Source organism: Centrocercus urophasianus, unplaced genomic scaffold, assembly GCF_019232065.1.
Source record: "Centrocercus urophasianus isolate 14NV4802_14NV808 unplaced genomic scaffold, USGS_Curo_1.0 seq_32, whole genome shotgun sequence".
Classification (NCBI taxonomy): domain Eukaryota; kingdom Metazoa; phylum Chordata; class Aves; order Galliformes; family Phasianidae; genus Centrocercus; species Centrocercus urophasianus.
In genome coordinates this window covers 4,944,474-4,969,277 of record NW_024884889.1, presented here as the reverse complement: position 1 = coordinate 4,969,277, position 24,804 = coordinate 4,944,474, and the positions used below count along the sequence as shown (strand labels likewise).

Below are 24,804 nucleotides of genomic sequence, written 5' to 3'. Positions count from 1 at the left end.
CTATTAATAACTTTAGAAAGAATTGTCTCCACACTCTGTAGTGAAAAATGGAGAAATACATGCTTAAAATTTTAGTACTTCAGCATTGCTTCAACATTGTTCTAGTATTCTTAATGGCAAGCTTTTTTCTTATGAATTACTTGAACTTCTGTGCATCAAAAGTAGTATTCTTTGGTGGCAGAAATAAATGGTGTTCATGTGAGGAAAAGGAAGTGGCTGAAGAACACATTTTTCTTAGTTTATTCTAAATTGATTAATTCAATTTGAAGTTTTATACAGTATATATTTAGCCTTCTAGATTATATACTATATATCCAGTCTTCTACATTTGTCTGGTTTATATATTGCAACTATATCACGGATGTTACAGTTCTGAAAGCTGTGAAGTGTATTCCATTTTCTTTACAGTAACTTGGGCAATTGTGAGCCAATTAAAACTCTTCCTGATATATATAAAAACAAAACCAAGAAACATCTACAGGTGTATTTTTCAGGATGACAGACGAGTTTTTTCAACCTCCTCTGCAATCCTTGGCACACAGTGCCACAGTCCCCAGATCTTGCCTAGGTTAGGAAATGGTAGCATAGGTTAGTAAAGTGTTATAGTATTGTGTGTATCTTACACATATAATAATTACAACCTGTAGCAGAAATCAGTCAGAGCTTGAACCAGTGGTTGAGCACCTGGTGGGACGGCAGGGCCAACCCAGGGGAGCTGAGGTGCAGTCAATGCACCTGAGTGACTGGTAGAGGTGAAGCCAGGATCCACCCCTTCCCTGACCTCATTTTAAGGGTTGGCAGTGGAGGTGAGGATGTCTTGCTGGAGGTCCTTGCCTTCCTAGGGCCTTCCAAGAGTAAGCAGGCTTTCTTCCATTGTTTTTGTCCACAACTGCTCTGTGTGGCCTTGTCCTCATTTACTGCAGCCTAGGATTGTGCCACCCCACTGTTATTGCTGTGTTGCTCTTCATGTAGCATCACAGCATAACACAACCTTGTGGAACGTTGGCATTTTCAACTGTATGTTTAAAAAGTTGAAAAATCTTCAAATTACAATATTTCTGATTATGCTGCCCCAACTAAAGTGAAGTGTTCTCAACTTCAGCAGTCTCTAAAAATTGGACAGCAGTGCTGACCAGAAGAAATCTGGTTGAAACATTTTAATAAGATGAGTTACTCAGCCTTACCTTAGGGAAAATCGTTATCGTAAAAAATTGAATAGGTTTTTGCCGTGAGTTAGGTTTTAGATGAAGAGAGCATTGGGTTTGGTGTTTCTCTTTGCTCTGGGGGCGCTTCTCCAAAATTGTAGGCTAAACCTCATCTATGTGATGTATTTTGATAGACTTCTTTATCTGCTGGTTGAGTTCATATGTAATCAACGTTGACAGTCAAAATCATATAGCGAGTCAAACAGATGCGTAAAAAATTTATCAAGTGGTTCATTCTTTACCAGTAGTTCAGTAGGCCACTTTGCATTTCCAGAACAGCTACAGGGTTTGTTCTATCAAAGGAATTTCACCTCTCTTTCAATTCTTGAATTATGGCATATGGGTATCTCATTTTACTTCCTCATTTGTTGCTGGATAGCAATGTGGGGAAAATAAGATTGAAAGGTGTTTAATGAATGTGCTAATTCATTTACGAAAAGCTAACAGTAGCTTCTGTATGGCAAAATATTGTTTCTTTGGCTATTTCAGCCTGATGGGTTATTACTGTCAGCTTTTCTTGCTGTCTTCCTGCCTTTTGTTGGACTGCTAGTACTCTACGTACAATCAGACAAGGCTGCGGGGGAGACTTGCAAAGGGAATTGTCTCATCATTCTATGATTGTTAGGATTTCTAACACTGTCCAAGAGTTTTTTTTGTTTGTTTTTTTCATTTGTTTTCCTTAGAAGTTTTCTCATTAGTCTCCTTTGTTTCCTCTACCAAGTGATCATATTTGTGCACCAGGAGACTTGCCTGGTGCTGTTACAGTGATGTGAACACAGCCTTCTTGTCTAACCTAACAGGTCTCAGACGAGGGGCAGGATATGCGAAAAAATATCTGTTCTGCTTAATTTTATGGCAGGAAAGCTCACTTTAAAAATAACTGAACAAAAATCTCATTAAGTTAACCAAAATGCCCTTGGAAAACCACCATTGAGCAGTTTTCAATTAGGTAGAAGCTCTTGCTCCAAGTCTAGATCAGACTTGCCAAGCAATTTGGGCAATTGTGAGCCAACTAAAACTCTTCTTGAGATATATATATCAAGATATCCAACAGGATATCTTAACGGATGGCTTATGAAGACTTCTTGCCTGTCTCCAGAGCAAAGTCTTGAAGGGATTCATCTTTTGTACTTCTTATCCGTGTTTTACTAGTGAGACAAGCTGAGAAATTTCCGGAAATAACTACACTAAAATCATGGTTTGACATTCATTTTTGTTTTGATGAACAGAACGTGGAAGAGAGCAACACTGTATTGGAAGGGAGTTCACTTGTATTTCCTGTGTTGTTGAGTGTATTTTTCTCCATATTGTGAAATTCTGACTTGAGCATTTTGGCTGATAAAAGGCATTCTTCTGAAGATATGTTACTTATAGAAAGTTAATTTCTTATTTGTTTCCCAGTTAAGATAAATGCACTGGTTGTATGAATGCTGTATTTCAGAAGCTTAGAGCTTGCTATGTGTTACAATTATTCAGGCAGAAAGGATGGTTACCTGCAGAAAGAGCAAAGCAAGTTGAAGAATTCTGGCAACGAAAGAGGGAAGCCATGCAAAACAAAGCTCGTGCTGAGGGACACATGGTATGGAAAATGCAGTCTTTGTATGTTACTGTTTCAGAATGCTTTACAGATCTTTAAATTAGTATCGTAGCCATGAAATACTGACTAAATATTTTTCTACATATTAAAAAAAAAAAAAAAAAATGAGGAGGGGTACGTTTTATTAAAACCAACAAAGGCACTGGAATTGTGCAGACATGTCTCATTTGTGTAAATTCATGATCAAAGGGGAAAAATACCTCTTCTGTGCGTGTCTTACTTGATATTGTAAGCTTCAGAACAGTGTTGAGCATTTTCTGCTGGTCATAGATGTGAAATTTTGGTTGAAATTGTGCTTGCATATAAACTGAACTCAACTATAGTAGTGTTTTCCTGAAGACATGCTTTTTATTAAGATACTTTAGCTTTGGTGCAAAAGTATCATTAGGTTAGTACATTAGTTCTAAAGCGTGGGTCTTCTATTTTAAAAGTGTTGTTCTGTTTTAAAGCCTCTGAGACCAATAAACCTTTTTGATAGCAATAATACTAGTTCATTCTGCCTCATTGTAGATGAGTCAGTCATAGTACCTGCTTCTAATTTGTTTTAAATTTTGGCATTAATGTAGTTTTATATGATTTCACTGATGCAAGTTACCCAGGTATGCACTGTGTATTGCTGTTTCTCTACTGTATTCAGCTGAGCCCAAATGCTTTAAACTTAAGGGGCAGCTGTAATAAAATGGGGAGGCTCTAACTCTAAGCCAGGGCTCCATATTAACGTATCAGTTACCACTGATGGCAGAAGCTCTCAGCAGTTTTCTCCTGTTTGTACTGGGGGGGAGGAAGGAGGGGTGACACCTTGTATGGCTGCAGTAATTTCCATGTAAAGAATTGCTCAGTCTAGAGAAGAAAAAGCTCCAGGAGGACCTCATAGTGGCTTTTGAGTACCTGAAGGGAGACTGCACGGAAGATGGTGAGGGGCTTTTCCAAAGGTTTTGTATTAATAAGACAACAGGTAGGCTTGAAATTAGATGAGTGTGAATTTAGATTAGACATCAGGAAGAAGTGTTTTACCTGGGGTACCGCAGCGCTGGGCCTGGTTGCCCAGAGAAGTTGTGGAACTCCCTGGAGGAGTTCAGGACCAAATTGGATGGAGCTTCAGGCAACCTGGTCTAGTTCAAGGTGTCCCTGCCTGCAGCAAGGGGTTGGAACAGGATGGTCTTGAAGGTTCCTTCCAGTCTGAGCCGTTCTGTGATTGTGTGACGTGGGGATGGTGCTGTCTTCTAGACCATAATAATTTAAGACAAAAAATGGATGGGAATCAGATAAGATGGAGCTTTTTGTGTAAATGCTAAGTCAAGTGGTTGTGTTAATTTATCCAACCTTAGTTCAGTATGTGGTTACATTTGATTTCTGTATTTTTTAAGTGACCCTACAGTTCGACTTGGAGGTTGAGTGGTATTTCCAATGTTACAGTCTTTAAGACAACTGCTGACTCATTCTTGTGCTTCTTTGTAGCTGTGGGGCATTGAAAGACACTGAGTCCTGGTCTTTGTAAATTTTAATATTTTCACTTAAGTAGACGAGTGTAAATGATTAATGCTAATTGTCTGTATTAATAAGACCAGTTATCAAAAGCTTGCTTCCAATTCTTGTTGTTTAAGGTCCTCATTAGTTTGAGAAAACTTAAAGCTCATGCGAATGCCACAGTGAGGACCAGCAAGACTACTTGTAAAGTGCCAGTTAGCTTTTTCAAAAGCTCAGGAACATGCCTGAAATAAAACTTAATTTTGAAAACTACGTGTTTTCTGAAAAATAAAATAGGGAAAATACACTTCAATTTTTGATTGTTACTTAACACTCCAGCTGAAACTAAAAATCATAGAATTCTCATGGTTATGTGCTATTTCTTATCTATGAGAATAAATCTTGTAATTTATCCCTAGAGACTAAGCCAGAGGAGTTTAGACCAAATCTTTTTTCTTAAATTACTGATTTTTAGCTGAATCTGAAAGATTATGTAGCCAGAATATTTGGATTTGGTCCATCTGCTCATAAAACTTAACTGCAGTGTTGAGGTACAGGCATTTCTCTACACTCAAGCCTGGATAAACAAAATACCAAGTGTTTTAAAAGGCAGAAGGTCTATACAACAATCTTACATGCATTTACTGTCATTATGTGTTGAAGATGCTTTTTCGTGAGTTCAGCAGGGTCAGAATATTATGATTAGCAGAAGCATTTAATTTTAAACCAAGTAGGGAACTTTGGGTTAAATGATTCTTGCACTGTCTGGAGTTGGGCTTCTGTTAGTGTTCCCATAAAAGTTGAACCCTTTTGGTTACATTTGGGATTCTGAATATATCCCACTACCCGATGTTATACAGTTAAGATGCACATGCAAATTCTTGAATTTGCTACTTCTAGTGTGTTAAAGATACATGTTATGATGAGAAAATGGTTAATGTACATATGAAGATTCCACTTTCATTTTAGACTTTGCTCAGTGGTGGCAGAAATACCAACTGTGTGATGCTGTTTGTGTATATTATAGATATACCAAAACTGCTGCTCAAGAGCATTTTCTAACACAGCAGGGGAAGACAAGCTGCAGGGCAAAGACCTCTACCATGTTTAAAACTAGCTTCTTTGTGGCTTCTCAGGGTTGTCAGCTCTTACTGTCAGATATTACTTGTAAATGAAACGAGGTTATCGTTGAACTTAAGAGCAGCTTCAGATCGTTGATGGATTTGGTTTCTTCTAAGTGGACAGTTACTGGATAAGTCAGATAATTTGACTGCCCAAGCCATTTTAAATTTGATACCATTAAATGGCAAACAGGGTACACTGCAAAACGTGGCAGATATCTATGGAGGCAGGCCCATGTCTGCAAGAGGAAGGAAATCCAGAAACAAGGAAGAAGAGGTATGCTTGCCGCATGTTTGCCACTTCTATTGCAGAAATAGTTCTGTTTTGAACTTCATTGTGCCTTTTTTCCCTGCATGGTTCATCATCGTAATACAGTGAAAGGACTTCATAAATTCCTAGGAAATAATTTATTCCTGGAATGTGGGTGTGTAATTATTTTATTAATATTATTTTGAATAATCATAAAACTGTTGTCTACAACAGTTATGAGAAAATGTCTGCCTGGAAAAGTTTCTTGAACTTGCATATATATCTGTATGATGTAACTGTGTTGTAACATGTGTAACCATTCCTGGTCCCTGGTTATGTCAAGTACAATAGTAGCTTACTACTGAGGAATGTAACTTTCAGTTTTGTTTTCATTGGTTGAATGTTCTTCTGGGAATTATTATATGTTACTATAGCAATAGTAATTATGTTGTTTTTCCCCTCATTTCATTTCACTTTTTGTGGAATCTTAACTGGTTTTGTAAGCTAACCGTGCTACAAATGGTTTCAGTGCAATTGAAAATTGCTTCCTTTCTTTGCCTTAGGAGTATTTGGCAAGGTTAAGACAGATACGACTGCAGAACTTCAATGAACGTCAACAGATTAAAGCGAAACTTCGTGGAGAGAAGGTCAGTTTGAAAAATAAACAACTTCCGAAGTTGGCTAGGGGATATCATCTTCTATCCCTGCAGAAACATTTCTCTCAGAAGCAATTATACATATATTTCTACCATTTAATTCTGTTCCACAGTTTGCATACTTCAATCTCTTCTTCTGGAACTAACAAAATTTGTTGGAATCCAATGGTTGAGCTTCAGTACATGTAGCCTAACAATCTTGTGAAGACAGGGCAACGTAAAGTTACATCAGAATTTGACACACAAACCTCCCACTGGAAGAAAGCTACCTAAGATTTTTTGCTTGGGCTTTGTGAAATCATTTCTACTAGGACTCCTCCTTATACTGCACGAAGCCTACTTAAATAGGCTTCTAAATAGTTTGTATTAAATCAGAGGTCTGTGCAAGTTGAGCTTAAACAGTTCAAGACTACTGAGAGACTTTATTTTTTTTACTCAACTCTGCCAGTCTGTTCTGTAAATTGCACTATGCAGAAGTTATGGAATAGGAGTTATTTAAAAACAGAGATTTCTGAAATACACCTTACATGTTCTTGTGTCCATTCTCCATCAACAGCCATCCACCCATTCAGTCTTCCCAGTGTTGTTGGGTCAACTTGCACTGCCTGTGCAACTTTAGGTCCCTTAATTTCTTGCTTTCTTGTTTGTAGAAACTTCATATCATTATCAGTAATTTCAAAAAGCAAGTTTAGGCCAGTTGGGCATTTTAAGTGAGAATTTACCATGTAGAATTCTGACTTGTGTTAGTCAGGTGATCAGTCTGAATAATCCCATTGGTCACTTCTATCTCTCAGCTGTTAAAAACAGGTGCTAATGATAATTAATTGAGGACTCATACTTTACAGAACGAAGCTCCCAGTTCTGATGGACAGGAGTCAAGTGAGGAAGCAGAAATGAAACGCAAAAAGATAGAAGCACAGAAGGTAATTGTGGGGAGGGAGGAAATGGAACTCACTGGTTTTAAAATTGCCTTCTTAACTTAGTTTCTTGCTATCAATATCTGTTTACACATTCAATAATGGAGGTTTTCGTCTCTCGTAAGTCATAAATACTGTACTGAGGTAACAGCTGCATTCAACTGATTCATCTTTGTTTTAAAGTACGTTGTGATGTGGCATAGCATATGAAGATTTTGGTCCCATCCTTTCCATAGAGGGCTAGAGATTAGCCCTCTATACTAGCTGTAGTGCTAAAGGCACTTTGGTATAATAACTAGGATAGCCTTTGATGGTGAAAGGGAAAGGAAAACGTAGCTTAAATAACATCTTCTAGTTTAAAGAATAAATGACTCTTCGCTTGTGCAGACAGGGCCACAGGTGGATCGTAGGATGGGCTATTGCAGACTGCTTGGAATCTTGTTTTGTTCGGTAGTTGAAAGCAAGTGTAATTCACAGGAATCCAGTTTTTACTTTGAGCTTTTTTCTCCTTGTTCTTTCTATATTAATAACCACCTCTACCATGCCATGTAGCAAGTATTACTCTACTTATTCACTTTGTCCCCTCGTCTTCAAGGAGCAATGTACAAACAAGCTGACCTTATGCCTAATCTTGAAACTAGAGGTGAAGCAGCAGCTGAATCTTTTCTCATTTGTTGAATAAATATTGACAGTTTAAGCTGTATGTTTAATTGTTCGTGGTTGATGTTCTGGATGATGAGAAGCTGGACATGAGCCAGCATAGTGCATTTGGTGGTGGCCTGACTGACCGACTGCATCCTGGGCTGCATCAAAAGAGGCACCAGAGGGGATTGTTTCCTGTACTTTGCCCCTGTGAAGGCTCCATGTGCTGTACTGTGTCCAGGCCTGGGGCCTGCAGCTGGGGAAAGATGCAGAGCTGTTGGAGTGGGTCCAGAGAAGGCCACAAAGATGATCAGAGAGCTGGAGCACCTCTCCTGTGAACAAAGGCTGAAGCAGCTGGGTTTGGTTAGTGTGGGGAAGAGAAGATTTCTTCAGGAAAACCTCATTGAGACCTTCCAGTACTTGAAGGGAATTTACAAACAGGAGGGAGAGCAACTTTTTTTAGATGGTCTGATAATGACAGGCCCCCCCCCCCCCCCCCCCCCCCCCAACAGTTTTAACCTAAGAGGGGAAATTTAGGTGGAAATTCTTGTCTCGGAGGTGAGGTACGGGAACAGTCGAGTCTGTGCAGTCTGTAAAGAATTAAGTTACAGAAAACAAGATGAAGTGTTCCAAGAATGTTTCTTTGTAAAATGTTCAGCAGAACTGTGTACTACTTTTTGTGTTTGTAGTTGATCCTTTTTTTCCTTGCTTGCTTATTACAGGCCCAAGCAAATGCTCGAGCTGCAGTTCTGAAAGAACAGTTAGAGCGAAAGAGGAAGGAAGCATACGAAAGAGAGAAGAGAGCTTGGGAAGAACATGTAAGCAAATGCACACTAAGTATGTAATGCCTTGTCTTTGTATGAATGAAGTCTTTCATGGTGAATTTCTACCTTAGTCAAGTTTGCCTTCTGAAATAGAGGAGAGAGCAGGAGGCAGTCACCAGGATTATGTTTAGCATTTTATTGATTATCTGCTGCTTACCAAAACGTATATGATCTTCATTGGATTGTGTGTTGCGAAGTTCAACTAGTGATAACTACAAAAAACACAGAATGCTGTGGAGCTGATAAATTGGCAGTAATTAACATGTGTAATTAACAATTGCATTTAGTACAAAAATGTGCGACGTTGCTCTTCCTGAAGGTTTACAGGAGTGTATCTGAGCATACTGTGGTGAATGTGCGGTCTTTGATTTTTCTTTTTCTTTAATGTACCTTTACAGCTGATAGCTAAAGGAGTAAAGAATCCTAACGTGCCTTGTCATGTGGGAGCAGCAGGACACAGTCCTGTGCACGGAATACAAGAGCCTGGAGTATCTCTTCCTAAGCAACAGCTTCCAGTTAAGCCCATCTCCATGACTTCTGCTTTGAAAGAAGTGGGAGTGGTAGGTAGTCTTGTGAAAAAATAAAAGTAATGAAAAAGCAGACAAGCAGACTGGGTTGAAAAAGAATTTTTAGGAGAATGTGTGTATTAGGTAGAAGAAATAGTGATTGCTTCAAAGAAAAAAAGACTAAATACCAATTTATAAGCTGCTGAAATACATGTGTATTCTGAAATGCAAATCTGGTCAGTTTTCAACAAAATAGCAACTTTTTTGATGAATGAAGTCGTGGTTAGAGGAAGAAGTGGATCTCTAGACATGAAGCCTCTTGAAATCAGGTCTTAATGAGTTTGTAATCTGTGCCCAAGTAGAGTGGAACTGATAAATGTTAAGTCAGTCTGTTTTATATCCTTGATTCTTTTCACTGATTTTGAAAGCATATACTGATTATAACAAGTCTGACACTCAAGTGTGACAGCATGGTCTGGGTTTGTTGTTTTAAGACAGTATTCCAATTTTATATTTTCTGTGGCCTTTGGTCCCAGTAGTGTCAATGCTTACGTGTTTGTTTACTGTCATCTGTTTTAAGCAATACCATAAAAACTCAACATGTGACTGCACAACTTGTGTTTTAAATGCGATCTGTTAATTTGAATGCTAACCTTTGTATTATTACCTAGGTTATAGATTTAATTATAGTACAGGGTTATAGAGCGTGTATGAACTTGGATATGATGATAGGAATACAATTAAAATGTAGCACAAAGTGATTTATGTAACTGAAAGGTGTCAGTTGATAGCTGGGAAGATAAATTGTGTTCTGATGCAAATATCTAAATCATGGAGCACTTTTTTCATGTGGATCATCCGTCTTACAGCGAAGTAAGAGAATAACTCACTGAAAATCAGAGTGCTTAGTGGATCAGAAGGACAAGCCTTGTGCATAATGATTATAATTTTTGCATTCCTGCCTTCAATTATGTTGAATTATTACGCATATTTAATCTACAGTTTAAAACCAAGTATGCTTTCTGAAGGCAGCTCATTGTGAATGTTTTTACAAGTCTGAAGGGTCTTACCCAGTAGTTCAAACTGTACTGCTCTTGTAATTGAAGCAGATCAAGAACAATGTGAAGTGTTTCTCTGAAAAATGCTCTGCATAATGCAGTATTTGCCTTTTTTTACTGTAATTGTTGCCAGTCAACTTTGTCCAAGCAGGTTTTCTGTGTGTTCTTGAATACTAAGGGAGTACTATTCTTATTCTTACTGACTTGGTAATATATGTGCTGTCATTACGAAAACTGTCTTTTGTGCCTTATTCTTTTCTTGACAAATGCTCCTAGATTCTGTCCTCCCAACTTTTTTGTTCTCGCACGATTGCTCTTTTCTAGCATTGGATCTGAGTGTCATTTTGCTGTGTGTGACATATCTAGCTTTATCTCTGCCTTTATTATGCCGTGAGTTTTTACTTAACAGATTAATTTGCTCACTGCTTAAGATAGCAAACAAGTCAGACTTCTGTCCTCTAAAGTGCTTGTGAAGCACCACAAAACCAGAAGTGTTGTGCAGTCTGTCGTAATCTACCTAGGCTTGTCACTGAAAAGTCACCTCTAAGAGCCTTTCACTGTGTAGATAAAGATTATTTTTTCTGCTGTACCTTCTACCTGATTTTTCCTGCTTCTTGGATTTAAAGGATGGAGATGTAACCGCTGCCCAGGAGGTTAAAGAGGAAGTCAAGAAGCCAGATCTTGCAGTGCAGGTATGTCAGGCTGCATTCTGTTTAATTTTCATTTCCTTTTCAAGAAAGATGCTGTTTTAGGTTATTATCTGTTGATCCTTATTTCAGAACAAGCGGCAAATACTGAAAAGGTTAAATCAAAATCTTAAAGCTCAGGAAGACGAGAAAGGAAGAAAGGATGATAGAAACATCTCTGAGTCGGATGGGTCTGAAGATGGTAAAGAAGAGCAGGAAGATAACTGTCCACTTCTAGGAGATCGCAAAAGATGGGCGTCAAGAGCATCAGATTTGGTAGTTCCTTTAGCTCAGTTAACAATGGAAGAGTCTCTCACTGGGACAGACCGTAAGCACTCTTGTCATGATATCAGTAAATCAGTTTGCACTGTGTAATGCCTGCTTTTTATCAAGTCCTCATTTATTATTACCCTTTTTTTTATCACTTGTCTCATGTGCTTCTACAGAAGGTGACTATGTATTCGGTTGGAGAAGGAGTAAGGCATGTGTTTAGTAGTTAAATAACCTGCAGGCAATGTAAAAAAGAAACTCAACAAATAGTTGCCTAATTAAATACGTGGTTTATTTCTTCAAGCTGCCTTTTTAAGGGTCTTTTAAATAGGCACTAATCTAACAGAAAGAACAGATGCAGTTAAAATAAATGAACTTTATTTTGCTCTGCATTTCTTTGTTGCCACTTGCAATGATTGGATGGATCAAAGTGGAAGAAGGTGTTGCACTACAGGTGTGGTGTCCAAGGATTGGCACAATAAAGGAAGGGTAGAAGATTGCTCACCCATACAGGAAGATTCTAGGTTCTTCACAGAGGAAAGCTGCAGAAAGGAGGGATGTCCAGAAAGAGACCCTTCCCCAGTGGCAGTCAGCCCTCAAATGGGGGCTGCAGCCTTCCCCTGTGCTCCCAGGGTTGAATCAGTCCTTGCCTCAGGTGATCAGTCAGTGGTTCAGGCTGTGACTCAGCAGTTCCCATACACCACTTTTTATCCTCTGTTTTCCTCAGAGGGAGAAATAATAAGAAAAAAAAAGTCCTGATATCTTATGACAAGGGATTTTCTATTTTTCTTCTTCCATATGAGCAAGCTGGTAGAAGTAGAGGTGAAATTTTTAATCAAGTGGTATTAAGACAGACTTCGACAACTATAAGCATCTCTCAAACTTTTTCTTCTGGATTACCTGAATTGCTGAAAATCATCCTTGCTTTTATAGTGAAGTAGATGATGTTAATTGTTGATTTTAATGGTAAGTCATTCATTTCACAAGGAGTTGGCAGAAGAGGAACTCTAGGCTTTTCACCATAGTCTTTAAGCTCTCTGACTTGAGGTGAGGAGCATGATACTGAAATTGTAGTATCTAGTTTTGTGGAGGTTTTTTGTTTACTATATATAAAGTGAACGACAGTTTAACATGTTTTTGTGTCTTGACAGGGCAAACTATGGGGGAAGTAATTAGGCTGGATATTGGTGAACCTCGCAGGAAAGTCTGGGGCAAAAGCCCTACTGATTCGGTCCTGAAGATTCTAGGAGAAGCAGAGCTGCAGCTACCAACTGAAGTACTGGAAGAAATAGATGTAATAAATGGTAAGCACTGCTGGTGACCATTTATGCTGCAAGTGTAGGAAGTGCTAGCTTCACAGTTAGTCTATTGAGAACAATTTGGAAGTGATAGGAACATACTGTGTCCATATTCTTGTTGCTTCCGTGTGTTGCCTCAGTTTGAAATGTTCCTAAACATTCAGAATGGCAGCATAAGCTGATAGCAAAAGACACTGAAATATTTCACACATTCAAGTAGTTAGAAATTAGGATGGGTGTGCAGCAAGGCAAGGATCTTCCTTTTGTCAAAAAGCCATGGAATTGACTTGGTAATATAAACGAGTCTGTTTATTTCTAAATAATGCCATCAACCAAATGCTGTATTGCACAGTTGCTACTGCTTGCTGTTGGGGAGTGACTTAGCATACTAGTAGAATTTCGCTCTGGATGAGTTTGTCCTGCATACAAACTCTGTTGATTCCTGTCTTTGCTAACTTTCTTACCTGTTCTTTTGTTATTGCCATTTCTGTGTTCTCTTTCCTGTTTTCTTGTGCTTTATAAATGGTAGACACAGGAAGCTTTTAGAGCTTTAGTGTATTTTGGTCCTTGTCAAGTAGTTGCTTTTGATAGAACTGAGGATGGTGGTATTTTGCTTCAAAAAAATAAATGTAAGGCTTAGTTACATTTGTTATACATATACTGAGAACGTTGGCTGTTAGCCAACACAACAGTCTGTCTCAGGTACCTTTTCATCTTAAAATTTAAAGCAGCAAAACATGATTATCATGCCAACTTTGGCTAAAATTTAAATTAAAAATATTACACAACAGTACAAGTTCATTCCAAATATGTAGGTTGCTCTGAAAGTAGTGCTTCTCATTTATTTATATGGAGATGACAACAGATGCAAAGAGCACAGTAATACTATTAGAGTAGACTCCCAGCTATTAAACACTAACAACTTCTGGTTTGGCATTCATTTCTCACAAGGTATGACTTAATTAATTTTAGAGCCTGATGATTTGGAAGCAGAGGTGTTGAAAGAAACTGAAGAAAATAAAAAGGACCAGAGCAAGGAATTTCCCATCTCTGTTAATGAAGTGTGGGTGAAAGAAAAAGAGGATAAGTGAGTTATTCTTTTATTGATCTCTCCCTCTCTCTCTCTAGTTCAGATAACTAGCTACATTAGTTACAACATTAAGCTTACCTAAAGCTTTGTTGCTTGTTTGTACTTCCTGGTTGAGGATCTTTTCAATGGACTAATGACTGTTGTAAATTTTGTTTTCTAACAGTGCACAACATGACAGAAGAGATGAAGCAGCTTTGGAGAAAGCAGTGCTTGATGAAGTGCAATCACAAAATGAAGCTCCAGGAGGTCAGTGAGTGTATTTTGTGTTGTGACTGATGGGACAGAATGCTGGAGCTATCCCTCTTCTCACTCCTTCACTAACAGAGCAGATTTTCTGTTTCCATTCTATTTTTTAGTTCAGGACAAGTTTGTTGTGAGTTAGGAAGATGACTTGTGGGTATTATTTTTGCCACTTCAGAAGAAAAGATGTAGTATCAAAGCTATGTTACGTATACACAGGGAGAATAGCCCATTCTTTGTTACTTACAAGTAAATATCAAGCACAATACCAAGTGAATATCATTCACAAGAATGTTATGATCTTCCAAAATGACTGTTCTAAGTGTTAAGAAGCCTGGTGGTTTTATTTGGTAAAAGTGTTCTTGTTTGTTGACATGGCTAATATTAATGTTAAAATGCAGCGTGGGTAAAAAGATGTGTTTTAAACAACTGTTAATGATAATCTGTTGTCTTTATTGCCTGGAGGAGTTGCTTGCTTTTTGAGGTTTCTAAGCTAATTCCAGAAGATGTAAGTATTTTATACCAGAAGGGAAAATACATCTACAGTAGTGTTGGTGATACTGAGACGTTGATTAATTTCTCCATGAAGCAGTCTGTACATTTTTTCCTGTGTTGAAACACATACGTTGGGATAAGTTTGAAGAAATCTAGTATAAGGCAAGGAAAAAAGTGAGAATGGATGATTCCATCATTGCAGATACAGATTGGACCATGGTAAACAAGAGGGCATAAGAATGGAATAGACTGTAGGTAGGAGTTATGGATTCTTAAAATACCTGGGAGAATTTCACATTATAATGCTTTTACTTAAGTAATCCAAACAGACTTTAATACTCTTATGGTGTGATCTATTTTCCTTCTAATTGTACAACAGAATTTGGTTGGGCTCTGCTCATTTTAGTTTCCTTTTGCGTGAGAGCTTGGAGGTAAAAATCATTTAGATTTGTAATGAACTTTTTTATACCACCTCAGAAACTTGTGCCAGTGACTCTCTGCAACCTGAACCGTTATTCCAGAGGGTGATACAGCCCCCAGCTGTACCTACAGCCTCACCAGTTCTGTCATCTCAGTCTTCCCAGGAAGAGCCTTTTGTGCCTCGTTCTCGTTCCAGATCGCCAGCAAAAAATAAAGGGAAAAGTTCCTTGTTTTTTGGACTTTCTACAGGGTTGTTTGATGCAAACAACCCGAAGGTAACAATTGTTTATTTCTTCAGTAATGTTTTTCATCCTCCTGAGTCTCCATGAGGCCAAAACAGGCGGCGTAATGGTTTGTGTTGATCTAATTGTGTCTGCCATGCAGTATGGTTGCACTGTGTTCGTAGTGTGAGTAGGGCTCACATGGTGTTTTGAGTCTCTGGTTTCATGTTCTGCATTCTGCCATGTATAATCAATGAATACACAGGTGTTATAATTAAAAAACATACAGGAAAGTTAGGCTAAACAGGTTATCACACTAAAGAAGATAGGATGGAAAGCTTGCCCTTGTCCTGGGCTCACTCAGAAGACTCCAAGAGGAACAATGTCCAGAAGAGATCCTTCCTCACTGGTAGTCAGCTCTTACATGGGGTGCAGGAGAGGTGCAGCCGGGCTCCATGCCTTCAAGTAACACAGGAGAATTGTCTTCACCTGTGCTCGCAGGGCTGACTCTTTGCTCGCCTCAGGTCAGAGGTTCAGATCAGGATTCAGCTGTTCCCATACCTGCCTCCAAATGTTTATGGAGGAATTGACATCACTTGAGGAATGATGTTACTTAGATTCGACTGAGGAGATTCTTACTCTCTACCTTTCTCCCTTTTTACAGTTCTACAAACGTTGCACTATTTTGCCATCATAAAAACTGAAAAGAGCAATGAAAGCATTTCATAATTTCTGTTAACGAGGTGACTGGTTTAACATTCAGAGAAAGGGGGTAGTGCAGTGTGAAATCACATGGAATTAAAAATAATTTAACAATAGGTATGGAACCAGTAGATTAAATGGGCCTAAGACTGTGCAGTTCTTGGATAGATTCTAAAATGCGAAGTGCGTAGAAGAAAAGCTACTTTGTGAGGAAACATGGGTGACTGGCAACTTGCACATCTGCAGATTTGATCAATATTTGGTGTGAAGACTTCCTAGCTGATGAAATGCTAGACCAAGAAGAATGTTCCTTGTGATTCTGCTATTGTTGTGAATGCGTGAATGGAAATTGCACTCCTTGATTAATAGAATACTGGAAGATACCTGTTGGTTGATGAGGAAGTTTATTACTGCAGATGGTGCTGTTGGCGTGTTCAGAAGAATAAATGCTTCTTGATGAGCTGCAGAGAGACTGTTTTCACAGACTAAGGGATTTACAGTGAAGTTGTCACTAAGCACAGAATGAACTTTGTACCCTGAACATTTAAAGCAGTGGACAAGCTTTGTAATGAAGCTCGTCAGCGTATGACTATGAATCATCTCAGCATGTCATGTTCCTGTTGATTTGACACGTTCTTTGGCCATAAGTGTGTGTCCTAATGGTAAATGAAGTGCCAGATGAGCTGTACAGAGTAGCAGAGAACTTAGAGAAAAGCAGCAGATGTTCTGTTGTTGTCACAACAGAGAGACCAAAGAGAGCAATCAATTCCCTTTTCCTGCTTGATTGCAGCCAGAGGAAGTTCAGAACTTGAGGGATAATTAGTTTCTGCTGCTTTATTTATTGGGGTGAATATTTAGTGGTTTTTTTTGGGGGGGGGGGGGGTTCTTAAATTTGCTGAGATCTCTGTGGATTACTGAGGCAAACTGTTTTGCTGTTGCTTTATTTCCACTGCAAACAGCATAGTATTTTAAGCTTCTAGTACTGGCCAACTGCTTTGAAATTATTGTTTTCAGTATCCAACTTAGAGAAATAAAAGCTGACGTTTAAAGACGGATCGAAGCAACTTGTAATCACAGACTTGGGTTGTTTCCAAACACGAGGCTTTGTTACCTTTGCAGATGTTGAGGACGTGTTCGCTCCCGGATCTTTACAAACTGTACAGAACCTTAGTTGATGTTCCCAGCATAGCAGATGTGCAGCATCAACACAGTCTTGAAATAGATGATACAGAAGATGAGCAGGCCAAAGAAGGACCCTCTGATTCGGAGGATATGTGAGTGCAGTAGCATTATTGAGTTGTTAAAAAGGCGTCTTACATCAAGAATGTTTTTGGTTATACATTATGATATACTGTATGCCATTGTAGACCAGAATGGATTTGTTTAGCTAGCCAGACTTCAAAAGACCCTGTATTTCATATCTGTTTGGTTTGAATCAGCGTTCAGTCTGAGTCTTGTTCAGAAAATGGCACAGCTGATGGGATGTCCTATTTGCAATGTCTCTCTGAACTGTTCCCACATTCCGTCTGTCTTGCTTTGATTCTCGGAGCGAGAGAGGAGATCATCTGATATTCTCTGAGTAAGAATGAGATGCAAGCGTGGTCAGATGTTGTCTGAGTAGTTTATTATCTAATTGAAGTGAGGGGAAGGGACAGGCTGGTGATTATTACTAATTAGGGCGACAGGGAAGGGAAGGTGGGCCATAGAAAACATGGGAAGAGAGCAAGAATTCAGTAAAGCAGGGATAGTCACCAGCAAGGATGAAGCAGTGTCCCTTTGTGTGCCATTCCAACAGTCCAAAGCTGATGCTGAATTTAGGGTGCAGAGGGAGGCAGACTGGCTGACCTTAGGCAGCAAGCAGGCAGATGGTTCAACCGACAGCGGATGTAGCAGGCAGGCAGGTCTCAGGAAGCAGGCCCAGGAGAATCAGGCAGCGGGCAAGTTTCAGGCCACAGGGTGTCTGATACCGAGCACAGTGCTCCTGGTTTGTAGGTTTCTTCTGCCCAGCATTCCTGGGCACTTAGGTTAGAATCATGTGCAGCACCTGTGGGCAGGCATGTCCTATTGCTTGAGATGTGCCCACAAAAGGCAGCTCATCAGCAGTGTAGCAGCTGCTTATCTCTCATTGCCTTTGGCCTGCAAGTCTTCAGACAAAAGATTGCTTGGACTTGTCTGTCTGTTCAAGTTGTCCAACAGCAAGCTTTGAGGCAAAGGAGCAGAAATAGTCTCTTACACCATCCGAGGTGCTTTTCTGTCTGTCTTCACTCCTTACTTTCCCCTGAAACAGATCAAAGTTGATGGCTACCATTCTTCTAAAAATGAAGAATTCTTTAATATATCCTTTCTTTTCATGTTCAAGGGATCTCTGCTCTTCTGTCTTCCTTGCTGTGGTATAGGGATGTCTTTGAATTCCCCCAGATTTTTCCAGGGGCCTCAAGGTCTGACACTGGGCTGACTGTTACACTCAGCTTGAGTAGTCTGCAGGGATGAAAACCATCCAGTCTGTCTGTTCTGACGAGACCTAGATCTGTTTTGCTCCAGATAATTCTATGTGGTTTCAGGTTTTCATTTCTTTCTAGGGTTTCCTTAAAATGCATTCATTTTGTTACTCATCCCTGGACTCCATAACCTAGCTCTTAGTTGTCCTTTGTTTCTCTCATCCTAAATTTTCATTTGTTCAATGTGACTTACAAACAAGGCAGTCATCTTCCCTGTCGGTGTAAATTGAGCTTAGGTCTTTGTGTTGCTTTGTGGTTGTTCTTGGTGGTGGTTGAACTAACTTTATCAGTTTCCTGCTGTCTTAGGACTGCATGCATGAAATTTGCATTTATCAAGGCTAGTGGATAAGGTATTTAACTCATACCTGTGCATTGGGAATGTTAGTACAAATATTATGTCTCTGCATTTGTATTCCTGTGCTATTTTTATTTCATTAACAACTGCAAAACACACGAGTTATTTTCAATACTTCTTTGCTTATCCTCAGCCCATCTTCCTTCTGCTTCATTTTTAAGATATTTCTACTTGTTGGCTCTTACTGCCAGTTCCTACTGTTCACATACTAAGATTGGCTGGCAGTCTCAGGAATGGAGGTTTTTGTAGCAGTTGTCCCACACGTATATAGAAAGTGCCCTGAAATCCTACATTTGGAAAGGAACAAAAGATGAAACATAAAGCAGAGGTACAAATTCTGCAGTTATTTCTGGTGCTGAAGTGCTGCCCCTGGCACACGTGCTGCTTTTGTCTCAGGTTTTCTGTTTTGTTTTGCATAAGTGAGCGTTGTGATGTTGAATTAAATTGATCTTTCCTGTTCTCTTCTTGGAAAGTGATACCTGTGGTTTCTGGAGCATCAGTTGTGCTTAGCCAAGTCAGAGTAATCCAGATCTACCTAATCTTTAGTTATCACATCTCCTCTTGAGCTTGTGTGGAAAGAGAACTCTGCCCAGTTTGACTCCCAGCTTACTGTCTCTTAGACAGAGACTGAAGAAGAATCTTGGAGTTGGTTGTCTGAGTTGGATTAATTATTTTACCATAATTAGTATTGTTGTGCTTGCAACACAGGGTTTTATAACAGAGCGCGCGTACAAAGATTGTTTGAACTGATCTTCCTAATAAAGTTTAACAGATGACCTGTCTCATCGTCCTTCTACAAGATGCTCTAGTGTCTGCTTAGGCAGATCTTTATTCCCTGTGCCTGGCACTGTGTAGTGGTATTAGGACTGTCATGATAAGCTGTGGACGTAAATATCTTCAGAAAGTGCTGATTTGCTTGATTAACCTAGTAGTTATAGGAAAAGAAGTAGTTTAATGTATACAAATGTTGCTCATTTTTCTTCTCCTAAAAGCTCCGCTGTCTTTGGTTTGTTGGCTTAACAAAAGGTACCAACTCTTCCTAGAGTTTGTCTTGAAAAGCACAACTTCACGTAGTCTTTGCCACTTTCTCCTAGCATGTTTGGGGAGGCCGATACAGATTTGCAGGAACTGCGGGCCTCAATGGAGCAATTGCTTAGGGAGCAGCCTGAGGAATTAAGTGAAGAAGAGGAATCTACTTTAAAGGCTAACGTCATCAAATGCATGACAAATGGTACAGAGCTGGATGAAGCAGATGAAAATAACCCCAGCAGTGAAAGTGCTCTTAATGAAGAATGGCAGTCAGGTACAGTTTGTTATACCTGTTTTATGAGCTGTTCATTGATGTTAACAATAATGACACGGAAAAGTTTTGTATTTTATAAGGGAATCAGGTTCTGAATGATAGTTTTTCTAGAGACTTAAAACAAATGTTCTGATGTTACTTGAAGTTTGCAGTGTGTGAAGGTCAGCATCTAAGTACATGTTTATGTTGCAAGTTATGTAGCAGCTGTTTGTTAGGCAATGACCATAAGTCTTTTTTTTCTCCAGTTGCCTGAAATGTGCTTCCAGGGAAGATCAGGAAGATCCTTTTAGAATAATTCAATAGCTTTCTGCTGTTGGTGGTTTTCTTTCACTGGTTCTTGTTTACTGTTGTGTTCTTTCTTCACAGATAATAGCGATGGAGATATTGCCAGTGAATGTGAAGAGTGTGATAGTGTCTTCAGCCATCTGGAAGAGCTGAGATACAACCTGGAGCAGGAAATAGGCTTTGAGAAATTAATTGAAGTTTATAATAAAATAAAGGTTTGTGGAATAAACTCAACTGGAAGCCATTTTAGGAAACAAGATGTGTATGTAGGGCTCCATACTGTGCCAGTAACAAACAGCATTGCGTGGCTAGAATTAATGCTTATTTCTTGAGTCTTTTGTTTTCTTTGAACGCAACTAAAATATTAACACAGAAAATCCCAGTGAATTGAAGGAGGAAAGCTTTAGGGTTAGCAACAGACTACATGGAGTAAACCTGAACTGTTTTATTCTGAACCCATTGCTGACCTCACCATGTGGATTGTTCTTTTTCCCAGGCTATACATGAAGATGAAGATGAAAATATCGATATTTGCTCAAGCATAGTTCAGACTATTCTGGGAAATGAACACAAACACTTGTATGCCAAAGTACTTCACCTAGTCATGGCAGATGGAGCCTACCAGGAAGGTAATATCACTGGCAGTGATGGTTTGTCCTAATGTTTGTTCTTGCTTACATAAAGAAGTTGTGAAAAATACTTTATAAAACAGATGCTTTGTTATACAGCTGGTCAGCAATGTGGATTGATGGTTTTTTTTCCCACAAACAGCTTTTTTATTGCTGCAACACGATGTGGCAAACTGTCAGTGTGCTGACACTAATTTAACATTGCATGCGTAGAATGAACTATAATAATACTGAGCATTTTATAAGGCATCTGTTAATGACTTTCTGTGAAACCATTCTGCAGGTTGGGAAGATGAAGTCTAGAATCAAGTTCTCAACAAAAAATGACTCTCTTTTAGGAATTCAATTGTGAAGTAATATTTCCCTTTCCAAAACTATTTTTAACGGGTTCTGGTATTGAGAAGTAGCAATGCTGATTCAGAAAAGGAAACTTCATGTAGGTCTTTATTCTATAATTGCAGTTTCCTGGAAGACCTTGCTGTGGAGGTAGAATCCATCTTAGTCTTGCGCTAGCTCAGTAATACATGGAGAGCATTGAACTTGCTGGGAGCCCCCCGTGTGTTTGCACAATGTGCTGTGAAGGCAGACAGCTCCTGGGTACTCAGAGTCACAGGATGCAATGCCACCCAGCCCCCTGTCTGTGAGAAAATGCCAAAAAACTAATTGCAGCTATGTAATGTTGTCTGGTGCCAAAAGACTTAACTGGGGAAGAAAAGATAGGAATCTGAAATGTCAGGTATTGTTACAAAAGTTAGAAGCATCACATAATAGTTCTAGAAATGTGTGCAATAATCTCTATTTGCTGATTTTCAAATTCTGAGTATTTTAATGCATGTTAACCAACGTTTGCTAACTGCATCTTTTAATTTGTTTCACAACTATGTTGCAATAGCAAGTGAACAAAAGGTCAAATAATTACAGCTTGCTAAGCTATTTATACTGAAATGGGAAAAATATGTCTAAGAAGCAGTTCAAAGAACACAATCATTAAAAATAAAAATCTGTATTTGGGACAAATTACTCTTCATGTTTCCTTTCTTTGCTACTGATACAGAGCTGCTGACTCAGAACAAACGGGTCAGCGTTGTTTTAATTCTGTTATGGGAGGATGGCAGAAAAGCATCATAGATATTTTTTCAGCCACTATCAATAACTGGAAAATAAACTGCAGTTGTTTGTCAAGCATCTGGAGGGCTGGCAACGCAGAACAGGAGCAAAATGGTAACCACAGTGTTACCCATTTCTTTTCCTTGACATTTCTCTGCTTAAGGATATTTTAAAACTAATCCTGAAAGGCTTCAATGCCAGTTTGCTGAAAAAATGTTGGCATACAAATGGTAAGCTTTGGTCTGAGTGAATGCTGTTAAAATGAGCTGACTTCCATCTTGTGAGATGCTGATGAACAAGTGGCTGTTTCTAATAGCTTTGGTTCTGATTCTGTATTCTGCAAATCTGTGATTCCCTATGAAACTGTAAAGAAAAGATCATTCTTCCCTTTTGCAATTTAAAGAAAACAAGTGCTAACAAAGGCAAATAAGGACAAAAGCATGTTGAGGAGCTTCTATCTCAAAAGTTTTGTGCTCATCAAGTACTCTGTTGTTCTGTAGATTGTTCTGTAAGACCAGATTGTGTCTTGCTGGGTTTTATGGCTTGTTTTCTCTACTGTGTCCTTTTCACCCTGCCTTTCCTTCTCATGGTTTTTACAGATAATGACGAATAAAGCTGACTCAGGAAACTCCTTAGTGCTGCACGACTCATCAGTGTTCAAAGTCTGCTCTGCAGAGTAACAGATTGTAATGAAAGTGTAACATGGGGCAGGAGAAAGAAGAGCTGGAAAAAAGAGTGCTGACAGTATGAAGCAGAGAGGAAAAAGATGCCTTTTACATTCAGATATGTATACAATTCTCTTGTGTGTTTTGCATATGTGGTCATTAAATATTAGATGCCTAAATTTGAAAAAACAAGCTATAATATCTCTCTTTCTCTTTCTCTGAAAAAAAGGAGTAAATGTAGCTGTTCTGATACAAAACCAATGCCTACAAGGTAAACCTGAGTTCTTGTCATAGCAGCAGCTGGCTGATAGGGTTATGGAGCTGGAAGGATTACAGTGTTGTGAAAGCAGCCATCTCTAGCTGTTCATTTGCATACTTAAAGTAGTCGTTCTGTACACCTACGTAAAGAAACTGTTCGTTTTTATTTGACCCCTGTGTTTGTATTTTAATAGCATCCTAATCTGGTGGTCCAGTTTCACTATTTCACTTTTTTCTTAATAAAATGTATTTTGAAGCTAATGACTTCTGTCACTTCTTAAGTGTCATCTGAAAAATCTGACAGGCATAGTTTGTAACTGAAGGCAGACTGGTATTTCAGTTAGCGAAACACTTGAGTGTTGTTTTTAGAGGCAGTGCAATTAACATGGAGCCAGAAGGCTTCACTTACATTCTTCCTCTGAAAATCCCAAGTATTTACTCTTGAAGTTTTGCCATCCAGTCGATGATAATGCAGAATATTGTTGGAAGATGTTTTCTCTCCTGTTTGTTTTTAAATTCTTATTGTTATTTTCTTGGCCTCACAGCCAGAGGGGAAGGTGTGAAATGTTACAGGCCAGAGTGCTCCCTGACTGGTCATCTTTTGGGCCATGTTTCGTAGCTTTGTATCTTCCACCCCTGAAATTAATGACCTGACCCACCTTTTTGTTTCTCCTGTCAAAGCAGTGCTGTAGGAGCCAACATGAGCTACATTGTTTTCGCATCATCACTGCTGAGGTTCAGTTGGCTTATCCAGACAATAAGTCTCCTGTTGCAAACCCAATGAACTGTCAGACTTCCAACTGTGCCCTACTGAAGAAAATAAGTGTTTTTTCCAGCTAGTGTAAGATACAGCAATATGAAACTGCCAGCTTTTCCACCAAGTACCATCAGATAGATATGATTTAGAACTGATGCGTACGTGTTTTTGTATAATGGCTTTGTGGAGTTACGATTGAAGTTTCACCTGAAAAGTGGTATTTTTTTAATGTGTGATTTAAGGTAGACCAAAAGGACTCGATTTCAGCTGTATCATGGGAACCTATGGTGAGAAATCTAAAAAAAAATTGCACGTTTTACTTGCCCTTAACATGCTGATTACATTTTTGTGTGTGTATTTACCTGATGAACACCTCTTGCTTTATCTGGTGAGGAAATACAATCACTGCTGGAAACTGCTGCTGCTGACCTATGCTTTATCTTTTTTTTTGTTTTAAAGTTTTCCATGCTAAATGTTGGTCCTTCTCAGTAAGCTTCTCTTGCATTCCACTTTTCTTCAATGAGATCATAGTGGAAGGATCCTCATCAGCTTACATCATCCATGATGTTCAGCTAATAAACTCAAAAGAGTTTACACAGACCAAGTCTGCATTATTTTCCTTTTTTAGTACTGCTTTTCAAATTGTATCTTGCACCCTTTAGGAGAAAGGAGGACTAAAATTTTTCAATACAGAGAGATTTTTCTCAAATACACCCTAGGGGTTAGGTTGCGTTCAATTGCTTTTCTGTTGAAATCGCATCATAATTGACATCCTTCATTTCTTATGCAGGTTGCTGACTAGCAGATGAAGGCTTTACAGAAGTAGAGCTTTTTATCAATGAATGATTTGAGAAATATGCTTAGACTGTGCACAGCTTTTCAGAGATTAATATTCAGACCTACCAATCAATACTGAACATCCTTGAAAATCCTCAGGAGCTAATTTTAATTTGACACAGTAAATAAGTTTGTATGCTAAACTAATGCTTTCATCTGAAATTGTAGAACCCTATTGAAGAGCCCTGTGCATGAGTACAGTGTAACTGTGTCAGTGATTTTTTTAAGGGCGATGCAGTGATCTGCTTGTAGTAACTTATTTGAATTGGTTGAGTATTTGGATTGCATTGATAAAATTGCACTCACTGTGGGTAGCTTTCAGCTACAAGTCTAGTACCAAACATGCAGAATGGTGGTTTTGGCTCAGAACATCTATTTTGTGTTGTGTCCCTGTCTTCTGGCTTTTATCTTGACCCCTGAAACCAGCTGTAGGTGAGAGAAGGAA

General features: G+C 38.9%; 1 protein-coding gene across 8 annotated transcripts in view; it reads left to right on the top strand.

Annotated features, from left to right (window-relative positions):
- NEK1 (NIMA related kinase 1) overlaps positions 1-23,026 on the top strand; it is a 42,285-nt gene extending 19,259 nt beyond the window's left edge. For 5 of the 8 annotated variants that reach the window (XM_042829702.1, XM_042829704.1, XM_042829698.1 and 2 more), the window contains 17 exons: positions 2,682-2,784; positions 5,584-5,667; positions 6,204-6,287; positions 7,142-7,219; positions 8,578-8,673; positions 9,078-9,239; positions 10,870-10,935; positions 11,023-11,257; positions 12,351-12,503; positions 13,470-13,584; positions 13,751-13,833; positions 14,800-15,017; positions 16,785-16,939; positions 19,613-19,821; positions 20,188-20,321; positions 20,603-20,735; positions 22,442-23,026. In XM_042829702.1, the coding sequence (XP_042685636.1) occupies positions 2,682-2,784; positions 5,584-5,667; positions 6,204-6,287; positions 7,142-7,219; positions 8,578-8,673; positions 9,078-9,239; positions 10,870-10,935; positions 11,023-11,257; positions 12,351-12,503; positions 13,470-13,584; positions 13,751-13,833; positions 14,800-15,017; positions 16,785-16,939; positions 19,613-19,821; positions 20,188-20,321; positions 20,603-20,735; positions 22,442-22,455 (2,122 nt within the window). In that variant the 3' untranslated portion in view covers positions 22,456-23,026. Of the gene's footprint in view, positions 1-2,681; positions 2,785-5,583; positions 5,668-6,203; positions 6,288-7,141; positions 7,220-8,577; positions 8,674-9,077; positions 9,240-10,869; positions 10,936-11,022; positions 11,258-12,350; positions 12,504-13,469; positions 13,585-13,750; positions 13,834-14,799; positions 15,018-16,784; positions 16,940-19,612; positions 19,822-20,187; positions 20,322-20,602; positions 20,736-22,441 lie in introns of those variants that run through there. The other 3 variants (XM_042829705.1, XM_042829703.1, XR_006170684.1) reach the window with 2 other exon arrangements.
- Positions 23,027-24,804: the final 1,778 nt, after the last annotated feature.